This window comes from Haliotis cracherodii, unplaced genomic scaffold (assembly GCF_022045235.1).
Source record: "Haliotis cracherodii isolate W230 unplaced genomic scaffold, xgHalCrac1.p SCAF_2, whole genome shotgun sequence".
Taxonomy (NCBI): domain Eukaryota; kingdom Metazoa; phylum Mollusca; class Gastropoda; order Lepetellida; family Haliotidae; genus Haliotis; species Haliotis cracherodii.
Window position 1 is genome coordinate 52725165 of NW_027266275.1, and position 21071 is coordinate 52746235.

At 36.7% G+C, this 21071-nt stretch overlaps 1 protein-coding gene across 1 annotated transcript in view; it reads left to right on the forward strand.

The window, feature by feature from the left end:
* The first annotated feature begins 19574 nt into the window (after window positions 1–19574).
* LOC139468219 (coiled-coil domain-containing protein 154-like) overlaps window positions 19575–21071 on the forward strand; it is a 53993-nt gene continuing 52496 nt past the window's right edge. The window contains exon 1 of the mRNA XM_071250040.1: window positions 19575–19837. Coding sequence (XP_071106141.1) covers window positions 19740–19837 — 98 coding nt within the window. The 5' untranslated portion in view covers window positions 19575–19739. The remainder of the gene's footprint in view (window positions 19838–21071) is intronic.

Consider the following 21071-nt stretch of genomic DNA (forward strand, 5'->3'; position numbering starts at 1 on the left):
TGTTGCGCGATTTTGATTGGACTCTGCATAGACTCATTAGTCCAGCCACAATATAACTTTATAATACCAGGTTGTTTGGCAAGGGTAGAAACTAGACTTTTATAGTCAGTTAACTGACTAGCTTTGGGAAGATGTAAAAATGAGGGAAATATGTAAATGCACGCAATTATATCTATTTGCTAAGAAAATGTGCGTCTTTTCTTGTAGATTTGTCTAACTTTGACACAATACATTTTTTTAACATTTTATCAGCATTTTAAAATATCTTAAAATGTTCAATGCTATTAATTGTACTTTTTTTGCAGACTGTTAGGACGGTGGTTGATGTTCTTTTATGTCTCTATAAAAAGTGTGAATTTGACATTGTTTGTAACAAGTGTGCCTTGTGCAATAAGCTGCACACTAACCCATTTCTTTCTTTAGTTGGACAGTGAGGTTAATTAATTTTTTTAGAAAAGTTAAATGCTCTTATTACAGACCAGCTGACATCATTAAGCATAAATTTACCCAATGTATTTATGCTTGATGTGTCAGTTTGCATTAACCTTTTTCAACACCAGTCAACCAGAACTTTTACTGCTGTTACATTGAGTTCCCAGACACTCTGGGGTGATAGATGAAGCCTAGATTTATCGAGGAAATTATCTGTTTGTAAAACATCTATGCTACGACATGTAACATGAGAAAATACCCGGAAATACCTCCGTTTTCGAGGTGTTGTATGAAAAACACTAACAAATGTGTTTATTCGTTCAATGTTTGGCATCATTAGAAAGCTTTTGACTTCAATAATTTGACAGTAACCTTCCCTGGAGTATTTCCGAAGCTGTAACATGCCATTTTTTTTAATAGAAATTGGTTTCTTATGACACTTTCTGCTGCAAGGATCATGATTGGTCAAATTTTAGCATGTGACCTGAGGCAGCCAATCTAATTACAGCAATGGATATCTTCCTCATGTATGATACATTTCAAATTTAGATGAAAGGTTTTGGTTAAATCGTATTATTCTGAACATTGTAAACAGGAAATCATAACCTATACTAAAAATTTAAAAATGTTACGAGCAACAAATATTTCTCATAAATATATTTTTTGGCATTAAACATTGTATCTGAACCTAGAAATCAAGGCGATGAAAGCCGAGATGTCATTTGACTTACATAACACAAGATCACATGAAATTATGGAAATAATAACTAAGGTGTAAGTTTGACAACTTTTGGATATGTTTTTAATGATTTTGTTTATTACTTTATAATTTGTTTATAGATTTGCTTGAAATGTCTTTATTTTGCTCTTTGACATGTTCGATATGGAGCCATTGCCTAACATGTGTCCAAGAACATTTTTTTCAATAACATTGCGGGAAATGGTGAATGATTTTTTTTTATGTATCAATATAATAAGATCAATTGAAATGAAATATGTACTTCATACGTATGCTGTCTTTAACAAGTGAATTTAATCATTCTAATGATTCAAATCGGATGCACATGAAAAGTTTGTTGGGATTACTAATTAATGAGTACCGTATTTTCTTGAGTATAGTGCGCACCCATGTATAATGCGCACCCCCCTCTAGCGGGTTCAATATTTTGGAAAAAAAGAAATTTGAATATTATGCGCAGAAAAAATTTACACCGTACCCTTTCAGCGAAGTCCGGCAAACGAACGGGTGCTGAGAAACTTCGTCAGTACAAATTCGAAATTTGAGATAAAAAATCACCAGACATGTTTATTTACCGTTTAAATAGTATTGATTGTTCTGCTAGGCATTGTTTTATATCTAGGGATTAAGATTACCTTGTGTATTTTCTCGTAAACTAAGCCGGAAACAGCAATCAGCTGTACACACGTTTCTTGGAATCGACCGGTGATTCGGTCAAGACACACCCAATGACATAATTTTATAGGATTCTTAATGCAAGGATCGGCAACAATTGTATCTGAAACTATTTTATTTAACAGGAATAATATATTCCATTATTTTCTTAATTAAATGCAGCCTTTACTAAACATATTTAAAATAATAATAACCCTAAGCGAAGCAGCTGATCGCTATTCCCGGGTATTATTTTTTACATGGAACATGTCTGACCAGTCACCGTCAAGGCTCACGCGCACGGGATCACGTGAGCGCGAGAATTTCATGTTGACATAGAATCGTCAAACAAAAACAAATATGACTTTTAACGAGTCAAAGTATGTCATTTATGATATATGTATCCATTCTCTGTCAACTAAAGTTCGTTTCAAGGCGTCAATAGCGGTATTCTGACTGTGGTTGCTGTTAATAACGGTGAGTTGTGCGATCTTCCGATCGCTTCACACACGATTTCGCCGAAATTAATAAAAACAATATTATAAGGAATTTTGAATAAAATTAATAATGTAAGTTACAAACATAAGTCCAGAAATACAAAGAACACTTTTTATAGACAGACAGTGTAATTACATAATTATTTGGCGTACTTCAGTATGGATTTGTTGACATGGTATTTCCGGTGTTTCGTGCTCACGGTAATGTCTTTCCATGGGGGAAAAAAACATCCAAACTCATAATTCGTGTATAATGCGCACCCCCTTCTACACAGCTGTGTTTTTTCGAAAAAAAGTGCGCACTATACTCAAGAAAATACGGTACAACAGGCATGCCCATCTCAGAGTCAAACACTGTAAGATCAGAGAAGCCTTGTGCTTACAGTCTACTAATGAGTCATACATGAGATCAGAGAAGCCTTGTGCTTACAGTCTACTAATGAGTCATACATGAGATCAGAGAAGCCTTGTGCTGACAGTCTACTATAGAGTCATGCATAAGATCAGAGAAGCCTTGTGTTTACAGTCTACTAATGAGTCATACATGAGATCAGAGAAGCCTTGTGCTGACAGTCTACTATAGAGTCATGCATAAGATCAGAGAAGCCTTGTGCTTACAGTCTACTATAGAGTCATACATGAGATCAGAGAAGCCTTGTGTTTACAGTCTACTAATGAGACATGCATAAGATCAGAGAAGCCTTGTGTTTACAGTCTACTAATGAGACATGCATAAGATCAGAGAAGCCTTGGGTTTACAGTCTACTATAGAGTACGTCATACATAAGATCAGAGAAGTCTTGGGTTTACAGTCTACTATAGAGTCATACATAAGATCAGAGAAGCCTTGTGCTTACAGTCTACTATAGAGTCATACATAAGATCAGAGAAGCCTTGGGTTTACAGTCTACTATAGAGTCATACATAAGATCAGAGAAGCCTTGTGTTTACAGTCTACTATAGAGTCATACATAAGATCAGAGCAGCCTTGTCCTTACAGTCTACTATAGAGTCATACATAAGATCAGAGAAGCCTTGGGTTTACAGTCTACTATAGAGTCATACATAAGATCAGAGAAGCCTTGTGTTTACAGTCTACTATAGAGTCATACATGAGTTCAGAGAAGCCTTGGGTTTACAGTCTACTATAGAGTCATACATAAGATCAGAGAAGCCTTGTGCTTACAGTCTACTATAGAGTCATGCATAAGATCAGAGCAGCCTTGTGTTTACAGTCTACTATAGAGTCATACATAAGATCAGATCAGCCTTGTGCTTACAGTCTACTATAGAGTCATACATAAGATCAGAGAAGCATTGCTTTAAGTTTACTATAGTCAAACATGATACAGATCAGAGAAGTATTGTGCTTTTAGTTTACTATAGTCAAACATGATAAAATCATAGAAGCATTGCTTTAAGTTTACTGTAGTCAAACATGATAAAATCTGAGAAGCATTGCTTTAAGTTTACTGTAGTCAAACCTGATACAAATCATAGAAGCATTGCTTTAAGTTTACTATAGTCAAACATGATAAAATCTGAGAAGCATTGCTTTAAGTTTACTATAGTCAAACATGATAAAATCAGAGAAGCATTGTGCTTTAAATTTACAATAGACAAACATGATAAAATCATAGAAGCATTGCTTTAAGTCTACTATAGTCAAACATGATACAAAAAATAGATTGGTTTAAAACTTTTGCTTATGGGTTTCACAAGAGTGGTAAGCATCTAAGCCCTGCATCACTTCGGGCTTTCCTCCCACATCAAGCTGACATGCCGGAAGAGGAACTTAGGCATCAGTGAACCCATCATTTTACCTCCAATGACATCCCAGATGAGGGGATGCAGTATCATGAATAAATAATGCAAATGCTAATAGCTATTTATACTCCTTTGCAACATTTTTATTATTTTAATTATAGATAAGTACGTACCTGGCAGGTCTTGTCTGTACAAGCATCTTTTGTTTACGTTCCATTAAATCCTTGATACCAAGAACAACATTTATGTGGTAGACATGGCATAAATGTTCAACTGAGATGAAGATGTCAGAACACATCTTTAGTCACTATCAAAAAGATATTCTACCGTTGAATTCGAAAAATAATTTATTCTGATTGGACAATCAGAAGATTAAAATCACAATTAGATGCTCTGACCTACGCAGCTGTTTTTGAAATCATGACATGCACAATTTTGTTTTATAAAATACAGATTAGTGGTAATTACATAATTTTGATATGTGTTGTGCAGAAAACACTTAGGAGAGTTTTAGAGACAACAGAGAACTTGAAATTTGCCCGTTTCATTTAGCAGACTCACAGTTGCATCCTATCTGTAACTTTGCAAGACTTGCTTTATTTTTGTAGTGGTTTCTACTTCATGATGGCTTATGAAGTCACTGTAGCAGTGCTACACACTTTCAATGCCTGTGAGATATGCGAGTCAATGATGATGTAAAAAACAATGTTCAGTCATATACTTGGCACCATACTTTGTTTAAAGGCTATTGTCACTGTTTCCTTAATTCAGATTGACACACTTTAAACATTGTCACTTCACTCAATATCTGGACTGCCTCCATGGTCCAGTGACAGAGCGTCCACCAGGAGAACAGAGGGTCTGGGGTTTGATCCCCAGACGTGTCATACCACATGACGTTGAAGGATGGTAACTTGTTACCCAGCCTGGATCGGAGTCTGTATACTGTGTCTGAGTGGAGTATTCATGTTAAACTACAGGATAGCAGTGGGCTAGCACTATAAAATCGGAATCAGTCCGGACTAGTATAAGCAGCCACAAACAAGTGCATGCACATCGCTATATAAGTGCAATAATCTTGAATGCAACATTAAAACCAACTCACCTCACCTCACCTCACCTCGCCTCACCTCACCTCACCTCACTCAATATCTTCGCTAACACCAGACAGTTTGCGTTAAATTCCATCAGGGTAGAATAGAGATAAACATTCCGTTCAGTACCAACTTCAGTTAAGTGTGGTTAAATCTACAGGACAGCTAGCTATATACATTGAAAACACAGCATGTTTGTATCCTAACTATTCACTTTCTGGCTGGAGAAAACTGATTATGAATTGATGATTATGATTATGAAATAGTTTAATGCACTTCTGCAGGACAATATTGTCTTCCAACAGTGTACAGTGAATTAGTATCTTATTTTTATCTCATTGACAGATCTGAAAAAAGGGTTGCCTTTTGGATGGCAAAATGGCTTAGTTTTACAATTATAATTAATTATTCATAGGATCAATATATGCCAGAACAATTTCGATCTAGTTTATCCAGGTGGGTTCTTGGAAGCAAAATGATGTCATCCATAGTATCGTGACATGGTGACAGTTTAATTAGAGAGCGAGTGCTATAGACAAATGCTGATAAAATTTGCATTTCACAATGTTGATAAACATGTATTTTTTTTAATTTAGGGGTACTAGTGAGGATTTGATGCTGTAAATTTTATCATTTCAAATGTAATTTTGGGGCATAATATACACAATAACATCTGCAAATCTGAAAACACATAACTATATATTTTTTTAATTTGAAGTTTACATGATATGCAGCATTTTGATTGGACGAGAGGCCTGTCACATGACCGCAAAACTGTTGCAAGCTCTGACATTCATACAGTTTGGCCCTCACACCATATAGGTTCATACGCCAATGAACTCACACAAAGTGAATGTCAATTCTTAAATATCTCCTATGATGTCATTATGTTGTAGTTTATCGCATAATAGATGCAGTGCTTTCTGAATGACATTTCAAGATCAGACCAATTAATGTTCTTCTGTTATGAACAAGTATAAATCTTTTTGATAAAAACTTCTAGTTCAAGAGGTAGGACATGCATGTCCAATCCACCCTGATGACTTTTGAGGTTATTTAATTCATGTTCTCTTCCTGTCCCTTGGCATATTGATCAAGCTGTATCTAATAAAGACAAATACATGCCAATCGCATTAAAATAAGATCATTTGCACTGACATGATAGATCTGTGTGGGGAGATCTGACAACCCAAGAATAGGAGGTTGCCTAAGGTGAAGACAAGAAAACCTCACTTCTTTCCTGTGTGTGTCTACTGTGTCTTTCTGTTACGCAACAGCCAAACCCGTGTCATGGACACGAGTCATGGACACAAGTCATGGACACTGTTAGATGATGACCTGCATGGGCATTACATGAACCCTCTTAGCTATCTAGACTCTAACCGTTTAGATGACCAGCATACCCCGGCCTCCCACGTCCTTCTGATTCTGAAGTTGGGGAAGAAGTTTAGGAAGTTGAGACTTCTCCACCACAGGAATTTGGAGCTCCTTTACCTTTGTGGATTTACTAGGTACTCTCTACCATTACATGCCAAGCTTAAGAACTATGCAAGTATGGACATCTTCTCAATTTATTTGGCTACAACACCAACAGCTCTTATCTCAGATTAGATCCAAGGCTGTATCTTCACAAGCAAAGAAGATGTTGATGAGTTAACCTATCACATCCCCTACGATGTTTCACAATCAACTTGGGAAGGTCATAGATGAGGTTAGACAAGATACAGCAGAGAGATTTCAAGTATTGACTATCAACCTCGCAGCCCGAGCTCATGAAGCATCTAAAAGACCAAGAGATCATTCAAGAGATGTTCCTTTCCGTGAACCACCCTAGAAGAAGTATGTACCTTCTGGCAAAGAATCATCTCAACTATTCAGACGAACCGATCGTTCAAAGTATCATCCCAACTCTTTTCATCGATCAGACGTTTGGGATCCAACAGGAAGAGCTCCAAGTCAGGAGGTCAAGGGGACCGCAGATGCCTCCATTCCAGCTCCTCCCACAGTTACCAACCCTATTGATCTGACTATGTCTATGGACTACGATCTACGATTACCTCTCTTCAACATTTCGCCAACCCTGGGTCCAGTTGAGGGATGTTTATTATCCTAAGGCAAACTGGAAATTGATCACCGCCAATAACTGGATCCTAGAAGTAATCTCTCACGGCTACAAACTACCGTATATCGCTGTGTATAAGGCGACCCCACGTATAAGACGACCCCCCTGTACACGCCTTAAAAATCAACCCAAAATCCTATACTCCGTGTATAAGGCGACCTGGAATGAAACACATCACAAGTCTGACTGATATACCGGTAGAAGATTTCACGTGCTCTTGCCGACTGTAGCGTATTTCGCACACGGACATCAGAAATTAGTTAGTTAGTTACTTTGGAGATTTAATGTGCGCTTTCCGACTGATGCGTATTTCGCACACATCACAAGTGCGCACACAAACCTTATATATGCAATAAAAATATGTTTATCTTGCGTTGTTTTTTTTCTACAATGATAGGTCGCGTGTGTAACTCCGGAACACGTCGCCATTTTGTGTTTACACGGTACGACACCAAATTGGTGCCCATAAAATAAAATTCATTTATGAAGTAATGACGTATAAGAGACAATGGTGAGTAATTTAATTGCCAATTAACTATGTTGTAACTAACTAGGCCTATGTTTGCTTCACATTCAGCGTGTCTATTCCACAATCACTTGTACACACCGTCTCCAACACTTGTTAATACAACTGTAAAAACAGCGGGAATTGATTTCAGCTTCACCGGTTATCACATGTTAGGTCACATGTGCAATATGCAATTGATTACCGGTACTTCCGGCTCTCTACTCACGGATGTTGATTGTTTTACCGTGTCAACTGGTTTGACAATCTGCATCGAGGAGAGGGTCATTTCAACTTTATTTGCAGAAATTATTAAACTTTATTCAAGGAAAAGAGATACAAATCATGTTTATGTATGGAAATAGTTATTTGAACAGTTATTTAGGACGAAATGCGAAAGTTTTATTGTCAAATGCTGGGCTGGCTATCGGACGCCGGTTGACATCGCCAGTGGAAAAAAATGTGAGATATTCGACTCCGTGTATAAGACGACCCCCCTTCTTAGCCCCCTCATTTTAGGTACGAAAAACTCGCCTTATACACAGCAATATACGGTACACTTCCAGACCTGACTCCTTATGTCTCAACCCCGAGGCCACAGGTCTCATCTGGAAGGCAAGAAATTAAGGACAGCCATTAATGACATCAACACATTATGTGGAGAAAAGAGCCATATGCATACTCCAGGACAAGGATGTTAGTCTCCTGTATTTGCTCTAACAAAGAATACCACAGAAATAAGAATCTGGTAGATCTTCAGATACAGGACTCATGGACGGAAACAGAGAAGAATCTCCACATAAACCGAAGGGAGATGAGGGCTATATTCTATGTGATCCAGAATTGGAAAGATCTACTCACCAACATCTCAGTTCTTATCACCACAGACAACTCCACAGCAGTGGCGTATATACAGAAACAGGGAGGGTCCAAGTCTTGCTCTCTGATGATAGAAACCTCACTTTTATTCGACCTGGCCAACTCACACAACTTCTGGATGGAAGTGATACATATTCCAGGGAAGACTCTGGAGGATCGTTTCCTCAGAATGGACTCACCATTTAGACATCTTCACCTGGATCACATCAATATGGGACAATCCATACCTGGATCAGTTTGCCACTAATCTTGTCTGAATCATCAGCTCCCAGTCTATGGCAGTCCAGTACCAGATCCGAGAGCTCTCCAGATCAACACTCTGTTTATGGAATAGACCAGCCTATTTCCTCCATGGTTTCTTCTGGGCAAGGCAAGGTGATACAGAAGATAGAACTGACTGCACTATCTGGCCCAAAAGACCTTGGTTTCCCAGACTCCAGACCCTTCTCATGAAAGATCCTCTCCTAATACTGTTCCACAGAGGTCTTCTGCATCAACCGAGATCAGACCTTGTCTATAAAAACCTCCCCAATTCTAATAATACTACCTCTATGGGTGATCTTTTTCAATTTATCTTCCCTTCATTAACCCGCTTGGTGCACTGACCCGGACAATCCAATCTCAGACTGACGGCGCACATGGTATGCACGATATGACCAGTACACATGTTACTATCACACCTATAGACACTTAACCAGTATAGCCTTCACCTCCATCGGCAACAGTCATGCTGGTGTATGGACAGTATATCTTTTCGTCTAAACAATGATCTATCTATTGTCATTTCCGGAAATAGATGTTCCGAAATAAAATGATACATCAGGGATGACCGTGACTACTTATATTGTATAGTTAACCACTATTCCAGGTCGGTGTGTTGACGTTTTGCAATACGTAGTGAAAGTGTTGCCCTTGATGTTTGAGTATGACACTTTTAAAAACGAAGTAGATTTTCATTGTCTACATACCCATATCTATGTTGTAGTATCACCAAGCAGGCTACATCATATGCATGCATTTCAGCACAGAGGTTATACAATGCGGTACGTGAAATGTGAAGGTGTTATGCCATGTCAATTTGCCAGTAGCCTAAATGAAGTGAATTTTGACAGCATCACATATAATTATTTAACAGGTGTATAACTTAGAGAAGTGGGAAATGTTTTCAAGAAATTGTAAGAGAAACTGGCACTGACAAATCATGTCATCAACTAAATATCTCAATACAATGTTCAATATAAAAGAAACTGAAATCATAATCTATTTTGATATTTAAGGGTTAATTTGTGCATGTTGTGTAAAATGTGACTGTTATTATTTTATTTCATATCTTGGTACTAGTATTAGATTACAAAATAAGAAATATTTGACGCATTAAATAAACATTGGTCATTTTCGTATACCTTAACAGATATTTGAAACCATAATTGGGAAAGTGTTGCCATTCTGGGAAACTGACATTAGACTAGACATTTTCGTTGTTGTGCCTTCCCACTTTTTTTTAGTTTTAGCTTCCCTGAACAATGTTCATTGCATGTTGAATGTCATTGTAAACCTACCCTGATCCACGTTTAAACATGGCATTATCACATTTATTTAAATAATGCATTTACAACTTAATTAATGATTTTGGGCAAATATAAGATTTCATAAAATCCACTTACCTATTTCTTTTTAGTCTATCTTTTGTAGACCCTCCCCACATGCTTGCCATATTTGTCATGACCCTTTGCAAATCCTAAATAAGTTAGCAAACAAGATATGCTATTTTAAAGAGTTGGTACAATATGCTACTTTTGAAAATGTTAAATTGTTTCCATCACCTCCTTAGTGTGGATTTTATTATTCATATAGTTTACCTGGATCATATCTGATACATATCTTTGTACAGAAACTGCTGAAGTGTTTTGAAATTGTTTCTTGAAGTAAATGTATATCATTAAATATAATTATATATTTTTAAATTTTGAAGTTTAAATTTCAGCAAGAAAAGTTCAGACAGACAGACAGACAGATTTATTCAGTAATCAGGCCTCCAGCCCATAATACATGTTAACATAATGTAGATCATACATGCTTATATACTATGGCGTTATGTTAAGACAAATATTTTTAGAATATGTTAGAACTGTCATGAGTTACGTATATTCATAACTTTAGATAGAAATAGTCCAATGTGTTTTAAAGTTCTTGTGGAGTTTGTTGACATAAGGTTTAAAAACAGTTGAAATGTGCTTAAGTTGATTTCAATTTTAGCAAAGCATTCTCTTCTTGCAGTTCGGTATGTCACAGATTGACAATACATGATACTCATCCTCAATTAGAGTTAAAAGTTCAATAAAGAAGTAACAGAAATAAACTAATCACAGCCCTCCCCCAAGTTCATAGAATGTTTGTCATGACTGTTCCCTAAGCACTACCATATTTTTTATGTCCCTCCCCAGATATTCTCTGCCCTCAGTAACTGTTTCTGAAATATAACTGGTCCCTAATGTTGTTTGGGTTTCTTGTTAACTGATTGTGGTAATTACTCTGTGAGTACAGAGTGCTCTCATGCTCTCATCATCAATACTTAACAGGTGTGCAAACACTATGTTCCTCCATCCCTACTGAATACATACGACCATAAGAGGCGACTAACGGGATCAGGTGGTCAGGCTCGCTGACTTGTTTGATGCATGTCATTGTGTCCAAATTGCATGGATCAATGCTCAACGATGTCAATCACTGGATTCTCTGGTCCAGACTCGATTATATACAGACCGCCATCACATAGCTGGAATATTGCTGAGTGTGGCGTTAAACAACAAACAAACAAAAAACATACAACCACTTTGAAGTGTAGTTACTGGTGTTTATTTTTAGTCAGCTAATGAAATATGGCCATTATTAAGTCAAGGAAGTTAGGTTGTATAGCCCTTCTTCATGCACGAACTTTGAGTAGACACTAATGATATAAAGGCAATGTGTGGAGTAGATGACCGCAAGGCACATGTTGCATGAGAAATATTGCTGTTTGTACTATGTCATCCGGGTGCTAGTTGGTCTGAGCACTCTCTGGCCATGAAAATCTGTGAAACATAGATGATGGCATGATGTTTTTTCTCTTGAATTAAAATGCTATTCCTAATACATTTAACTCACCCGAAATGGAAGTACTTATGATCTTATATTTACATATCAGGACAAAGTGCCAATAGTCCATTCATATTTTATATTTTCAACATCTCCTCTGAAGCCTGTGATACTTAAACTTTACGCTGCTGTTACCTGGAAAACAGATGTCTTGTCTGAGTTTTTTCAAGGCCGCAATGGCAGCCATATATGAAATGTCATTTGGCCCATTACAATGATTGGTATTAATGTATATTAATGCGAAATTGTGTTATGTTTGTTGTATTTCATTGCTTGGATGACCCAATTTTCAACTAAATAGGCCTACAATTGGAAAATATTCCTAAATATTTAATGTGATGTGAGCTACAGAATTTGTCTCTCTCTCTATATATAACTACTATCATGTTAACATGCATAATTGTCTTATAAACTCCTTATTAATTTGTATCAACTGATAATCATCTTTAGGTTTTCATTCATTGTTCATGACCTCACATGCTTGTTGTAAGAGGCAATTAACGGGGTCGGGTGGTCAGGCCTGCTGACTTGGTTGATGCATATCATCAGATAAGATTTGTGTGGATTGATGCTCATTATATCAATCACTGGATTGTCTAATCCAGACTTGATTATTTACATACAACCATGATATAGCTGGAATATTGTTGAGTGCAGCATTAAACATCAACAAACAAACCCAAAATCATGATGTTACAAATGATTTTATGTGATGTTATTAAAAGACGTTAAAAGATTGTACTTGTTGTTACCCTGCCTGGCACTCATTTTTAAGGGGCAAAATCAAGGACTAGTCAGCTCTGAGTCAGTATACTATGTCTGTGTGAGGTATTCATGTTAAGCTGCGACTTGGTATCTCAGTGGGCTAGCACTATAACATCAGCATCCGAACGTCACTATATAAGTGCAATAATCTTGGATGCGACGTTAAACCCCATTCCACCTCACCATAAAACAAAGAAACCAACATCTTCTACCTTTACTCAGAAAAAAAACTTCCTCTCCAAGGCTCACACGTTACAAAATAAGTTTACTTGGGACACAGAATCCCAAGATCCAGAACTTACGATTTATTCATTTTGGACTGTTTATCCATAACTCATTGTAGCTTATGAATTTATAATTCTCTACATAGTTTATGCATACCGTGAAGAGGGTATTCTGGCCACAGCTGCATGTTATCACTTTGCCTCTCTTTTACCGGAGAGGTGATGGACAAGAGAAGATTAAAACAAAGTTACTCAGCGTTTAGAGACAATTTGAGACCTCAAATATTTTTGAAAGACTCCATTAGTAGGATATTCTCAGAGCTCCAAATAAGCTGCATATCTGCATAAAATATGCATCAGAAATGCAGAAATACTCAGTAAAATAAAATCCGAGCGTATCAAATATGCAACGAACATTACAGATATGCTACAAAAAAAAAAAACTTGTGCGTATCATCAAAATATTGTGAAGTAACCCTTCGTATTTCATTAGCAAATCAGCAACTTAATTTGAAATTATAAACGGGCATTCCGTCAACCTTGCCAAACTCCACAATTACAGTTACATCATGATCATTTGCAATCACACTTTCTTGTGGACGTATCATGGTATTTTTGAGTCCTATGAAGCTCTCGAACCCACATGACACCAGTTTGCAGGGACTAGATGATTTGTGTTTTCAAATATTTAACTTAAATACCCACATGTATAAAAACTAGTGGGTAACAGAAATTTGAATACCCAGATAGAATTACTGATACCCAATGATTTTAAAATGCATGGATAAACTACCCACAACACCTAAAGCTTATCTGGAGCTCTGTATTCTACAATTACAGTCAATTGGATCTGCTTGTGCCAATGAAACATATTTAACTAATCTACTCTATCGATTAGATCTGGTTGGTTGGATGGTTTGTTTGTTGTTTAATGCCTCACTCAGCAATATTCCAGCTATATGACAGCGGTCCGTAAATGTTTGAGTCTGGACCAGACATTCCAGTGATAAATATCATGAGCGTACCACACAATTGGAATCGATGACATGCATCAACCACGATTAGATCTGGAGGAAAATCATGTGCTTTGCAGTACAACAGAATTATTACAATACTAATTGTTTCATAAAAAGGAACAAAACAAACATCATGTAGTTTCATGTATTTACTTTTATTGCGAGACTTGTGTTAACATAAGTTCACAAGTTCACAGACAGGTAGGTGCCGTCTTGAAGTACGATGGTTATCCTACGCGTTCTTCCTTTGAGGTTTTCGCACTGAGAGTTGTCGGTCAAAGTTCCTGTGGTTGGCGCCGTGTATGTCATTGCTCTGTGAGAGACCAATTTCCTTGACTTCCTTTGATTTATACTGTCAACATGAGAAGTCAGGTGATCAGAGGCTCTCTGTACAAAATTAAAAGCATTTTAATGTAACATTTTAAGTTGAGAAATAAAGTGCAGTAAACCACATTTATAACGAACTCACTTAAAACGAACTGAAGGATATAACGAACATACTGTTTAGTCCCAGCCATTTGCTGTATATATGCTGTATATTTATGCTTATAACAAACTACGTTTTTATCGAACGAAAATCAGTGGTCGCCTTGAGTTTGTTATAACCGTAGTTTACTGTTATATGTATATATATGTATACCCTACCCATTTGAAGCATAACTATTAATGTTAACGAATGACATGTACATTGTAATTAAACATTGTTAAAGTTTGACTTAATAATCCTCAACTAAGGGTCAACTGTACAGTCCATGTGCGCACATGACAATTTGAAATACATCATGAAGTCATCATTAAAGACGTTAACACAAAGAACACAACTGCTGATCTTTGATTCATCTGCTACTATCTTTAGAATGCTTTGAATAACGATAGAAAACAATCAATATGTATACAAGGAAAATGTTAGTTTCGCTGCAGTTACAGATGAAATTATGACGTCATATGAGAAGTTGGATAGATTTACAACAGATTGCTGACGATTTATGTCCCGTTCGTTTAGCAGATCAGCTGTTCATCAAGCCATCAGTGGTCGCCCTAAGGGAATGGTTGGTAGGAAATTATTGAATCCTGCAGCCTTGCAAAGGCGGCTGATAGTTTGGAAAAGAGTATGCATGCGAATCGGGGCTTCAGTATGCCAGACATCTGTTTTAAGCATACCGAAGTGGTCGAAGGTAAAATACCAGGCAAGTACCATTCGATGGCCTGAACAAATACACAAATAGTTAAGCCTGAAAGTTAATCAGGCTTAGAACTTTTTGACCAGCCCTCGTATTCATATAAGGCTGTGCTGATGTTCTTTTCTCTGGATCACAGTAAAGACGGGGTGATGAACGCATTCAATACTGTTCAAAGCAACATCATACCAAACTCACTCACCCATTCAAATAAATGTTGAAAGTAAGAGATAGGAGTGGTCTTAAACTTGAACATATCAAGAGGTTAATATCATATCAATGTAGTACCAGGAGTTAGTACACAAGATCTAGTCATAGTTTTTGTTGTGTATTTGAGAAGCTTTTGTTAGCTATCCTTTCACCAATCCCGAAAAATAAGTTATCCACTTTTTGCAAACATTTCTGATGAAGAAATATATCATTATAGTAAAGATGAGAGCTAATCTAGTTGCTTTATTAAACTTTATTACAAATTAAAGCTTCAGACTGTTTAACTTAAAAGTTCATGACTTGAACTTTCTCAAGAAAATGAAGATGGTCACATATTTGTATCATGCAGTGAAGGCTTTCTATTCATCCTGACAACTTGTATGGCAACTATCTCAAGGCTACCTAGAGAAACCAGTACTATCAACTAATAAACTATGTTACCATATCCCTAACATAGAGCCAACAGTCTCAGTTTATTACCCATCTTATGTATGAGAAATTTATCTAGGTACAATAACATGATAAATGTATGCTATATTTGTTCTGTCAGTCGATACCTGTGTCTTAACTATTTGTCGGTTAAGCCCTATGATCCAGATAGATACATGAGGATTAGTAGGCTAAACAGATTAATAGACTGTGCAAACAAACAAACTATCACTGTATGGAAACAAATACATAATCATAAAAATCAGAGTCAATTGTGCGATCCTGATTACCGGGATATCATGAGCATGTGTTTATGAATCACTTCCAACAGTTATGATACCAAGTGTTGCTGTAAAGGAAAGCATATCCTGTCCCATTGGTGGCACCTGAGTCACAAACAGGGGTCCAGAAAATTTAAAATCCCAATCAGACATTTGCATTTAGGCCACGCCCCCTTCAAATAGCGTATTTTAGTACGACTTTTCTCACACATTACAAGTTGTTACGTATTCATAATATGATGAATTATGAATTGTTTCAATTTAAATTGTTTAATTCACCGGACAATTAATAACAAATAAAATCATTTTAGATGTACATGGAAAACATACGTTTGTTTCTGTTATAATAACAATCTGTTAACGTAGTGAACGGTCTAATTAATATTCATGAGTTATATTCATGAGTCTGCTCAAGTGTACGCGTTGTAACATTTGGATCGAGACTATTATCCCATATTTGGTTATCACGTGACCTCACGGGAAAAGGTTTTTTAAAAACAGATAATATAATCACAAATACTAAAATATCGTTGATAGCAATAGTTATTTGAATACTTTTTTCATCTGTACTTAATTATGGACCATAAAAAAATTTGATATCGATTGTCACAGAAAGGAAAATTTAAATGTCCGGTAACATTTGAGATTCCCAATCGGACATGTCCGGCGCATATGACGGTTTCCGGACCCCTGGTCAAAAACACTTGCAAAGGTAAGTCAATTGTTCACCTGAAAACCAGGAACATTTGTTTCAAGTCAAAAGAGGAATTGTATCAGACATTATTTTGTCACTGATATAACATCGCGTGTCGGTCTGACGTTGATTAATGAACAATTTGCATACTCGTATATGCAAGGGGCTGACATATGGTTCTCAGTAGGAAGTGACAACTTGGAGACAATGGCTTGCAGTATATACAGTTTTACTTTATACATGTAGATATATACATACAAATGACACTATGTGCCAAGTCAGCACATAGTGGTAGTGCTTGTTGTCTTGGTGCCCCGGAGCACCCAGCCTAACCCTAGCTAGGCTAAGGGTAAGACCTTTCTTCTTTTTCCTCCTCTCCTCTCTCAATCTCTCTGGACCAAGGCTTATATAGCCAAGGTCACCTGACATTTAGTAATTAATAAATATTATTGTAAACAGTAAATCATCAGTGACATACTTGCACATACTGTTCAGGATGGCAGACGGTCGATGTACACAAAAATGGGGATTAACAAATAGGATTAGCATCTAATAAATAACAGCAATTAAGTGTTTCAAGGCATATAGATGTCATGGCTCCAGGGTAATGAGCCTTTGCAATCAAATGTTCTTCAGACAATGGATGTCGTAAATCAGTCGCTATGACAGATACATCAAATATGGAAATGTCCTTCATAATGTCTAACATAAAAAAAAAACCACTCAATGTATACAACCTTAACCCTTATCCCTACCCACCACTGTATAAAACAGGCCTCAAAGTTTACATTTTTACCTAGTGGCCATATGGCTACAAGTATTCTTTTCCATTTGCCACTGGTAAAATCAAGAAGTCAAGCCAATAGTGTAGGCAGACAAAAACATTTGAAATTATCTTTTATCAAATAACTTTTATAATATGTACAAGTCATAGCATTAGTCTTGGAATTGTAGATTAGTGGAAACTGTACTTGATTTTTGTTATTTGTGACTCAAAACAATGATGCAATTTATGTTACTAGATTATATTGGTATATTCTTGCTTATCCAATGAGCACTGTCAACTGAAATAAAATACTAATTGCATTAATATTTATGTATTTCTGTTCATTGGTGACTGACGAGGAATTATTCGCAAATACAATTATCAGCAGACATGTTTTCATTCTGCCATTAACAGATTTCTATAGGTCTTTGACAATGTGTGTTTTGAATATATTCAAAGTGATAAGACATGAAAAAGTGACTACCGGTATTGTAAATATCTGTTACAGTTTCATTATGAAGTGAATATTGTTCCAGGTTCACTCTTTTGTTAAATTAACAGCAATTAAATCATTTATTTCCCACAAAAGGCAGCGAGCTTGCCTTGTGCTACAGTCAGAAAATGCTGAAGAGTAACCGGAAGTTGAAAACACTTTTGACATTCACGATGTTTATAAGTTACATTTGAATGATTCAGTCACATTTTTCAAACAAACTTATCGTAGCATATTCTATATTCTAACTAAATTCAACTTGATGTTTGACCACTAGAAAATCCGCGCAGGGTGGACATTCTTGCATGAGGATACATTAGTGCTGTCTTAACGGTACATAAAGGCTAGGCGAATATCATCTTAACTACGATTTGTGATCTGAAATTTGTATATTATTTTGAAGAAAGAATTGTAGATCCAAAAATTAAAATTTGCATGCTTTTTGAAAGTTTACCCATTATTGTCTTGTTTTCTTAATTTCTGGTAGGATTTAAGTGACAATACAACACTTTTTAATTTTGTAAGAGAAAATAAGAGCATCAATGTAGATGAAACATTGAAAGTGTAACAGTTTAAATGACAGTGGATAAGATATCTATGATAACTGTGCACAAGAATATCGCAGAATTGTCAATCCCTGTGACTTTATTTGCATCCATCGGCTTGGAATCACATCAAACATCACTACTACTAGTTCCATAGTTACTGTCATGCATGTTTTATCTCACAACCTGTAGCGGTACAGTTGTTCTGGAATTTTATTTATAGTAACAGAATTTATCCCAACCCACCACTTCATGTACATAAGATTGTGTTCACCTGAGACATCAGGTTAGTGTCCACCTGATACATCAAGTTAGTGTCCACCTGAGACATCAAGTTGGTGTTCACCTGAGACATCAAGTTAGTGTCCACCTGAGACATCAGGTTAGTGTCCACCTGATACATCAAGTTAGTGTCCACCTCAGACATCAAGTTGGTGTTCACCTGAGACATCAGGTTAGTGTACATCTGAGACATCAAGTTGGTGTTCACCTGAGACATCAGGTTAGTGTCCACCTGAGACATCAGGTTAGTGTCCACCTGAGACATCAGGTTTGTGTTCACCTGAGACACCAAGTTTGTGTCCACCTGAGACATCAAGTTTCTGTCCACCTGAGACATCAAGTTTCTGTCCACCTGAGACATCAAGTTTCTGTCCACCTGAGACATCAAGTTTCTGTCCACCTGAGACATCAAGTTTCTGTCCACCTGGGACATCAAGTTAGTGTGCACCTGCGAAAGCATTAGGTAATGTCCACCTGAGCCAGGTTGGTAGTCCTGACTGAGCCAGCCTGTAGCTGTGTGTAGCTGTAGGCTGTGTGTATCGCAGCCAGCCACCTCGGGTACATACATTGCTGGGTGCTCAGAGAACATACCTTATCGTCAAGTGTCGATAGATGCCGAGGACAGATCAATACATGTGTTTTCAACCTCCACATTGAGTGTCTCTGAGAGCCATTCTACTCTGCATTGATCGGAAAGGCCTGTGGGAATTATGCTGCTCCCATTGTCAAATCTTATTTATCACACTGTATGTTTTGTTTGCCAACCGTCACAGAGTTTGGCTGCTGCTGCTGCTAAGTTATCATGCTAATTAGGAATTAAAGTAATTTGATTGGCTTTGATGTATATTCATGGCCATGTCTACATCTGATGAGAGTGAAGACTGGTTTGTTGCAGAAGGCTCTCAGTGCAGCAAGTCCTGTTACATGTGTGTTGGACGCTACACACCTGATGATGTGATACAACCATTTCTAAGCCATGGGGAACCAACAGTGCAATTCTTGGAACAATAAGAGATATGGTTGTGTATTCTTATGGCGGCTACCACCTTGGGCATGGCACGAAGACAAGGACCTTTAAATTACCCCTACGCAACTGACTTAAATATACCCAAACCTGCATTGTCACAAGAGTAAGTTACAGTGACGTCTTCATTGTTCAATTTTATGTGGTTGGAATTTTAAACACAGTGAGAAGGGGTTCAGTGTGATGGTGTGTGTGGGAGGGTCGGGTACAGTAGAAAAGATGGGAAGATGTTAAGAATTTATATACTTCTTACAAGAAATGTCAGTTAATTATTATGTTTTTGAGAGTCATATTATATAATGGTAGGAACTTTTCAATCTACTTACCAGACCACGTTCATTATCAAAGATTTTACTTTTTGGACAAGATATTTTCTGTAGTGTATATTTAACCAATAGAAACTTGATTTGACTTGGCCTTCTGGAAGAAGTGTCATTCACAGATTGTCAGTTGTATTGTAGGAAGTCTTTATTCTTCAAAGTACTTGTAAAATTTCTAGTTCGATTAAATCAGCATTATCAGCACATAATTTCGGTCACTGTGAACAAATTTCTCAAAGAAATTCTTTTGAGAAACTGTTTAACTCAACATGTGGAAGAACACCTTTTTCTAGAATGTTTGTTTAAGAATGTACAAGACCAAGAGGAACCATGTTAGCAATGGTATACAATATAACACCTGGTCCAGTTTAGATGTCAATGTTGAATTAATATTTTATAACCAGATTAACTACAGAGTCATACCACAATTGTTTAGGTTTCTTTTCATCTGTAAGACTTAGTATCAGAGCAGGCTATGTTAACCCTACCTGGTATTTGTTTTATTGCTATCATAATAGTATAATTTTTATTTTATCAAATAATTCTATTTGGAGAAACTACTTACACTATTTGACTGTGAAGGTGAAGGATGAATGTCACACATATATATATCTATCTGTTTTATCAATTAATGAAGTCAGTTTTTTTTCATGAATATTTCAAGATTATTGAGATGTAAATGTCATTGCTGAACTGTTCTAAGTCAGTTTTGTGATAGCTGGCACATATCTCTCTGTATTTGCTATTAAATGCCCTTAGCTCCCTCAAACTTCAGGACCAGTTGAGTAAGTAACCTTAATAAGCACCCCCCAACAAAGGCTTAGATTTTCTTGACATTTCGTACTCTCTTGTGTATATATTAGATTTAATTTGCAGGAAACAGAAGCGTAGGAGTTTGTTCACTACCGCTTGTTAATGGTTTTAACAAGTGGACCCCTTTGTCACTTTCTTAACACCCAAGGCACTTATTGCAGTGAATAATGTAGTAGACATTGAAGAAGAAATATCACTTATCAGTCG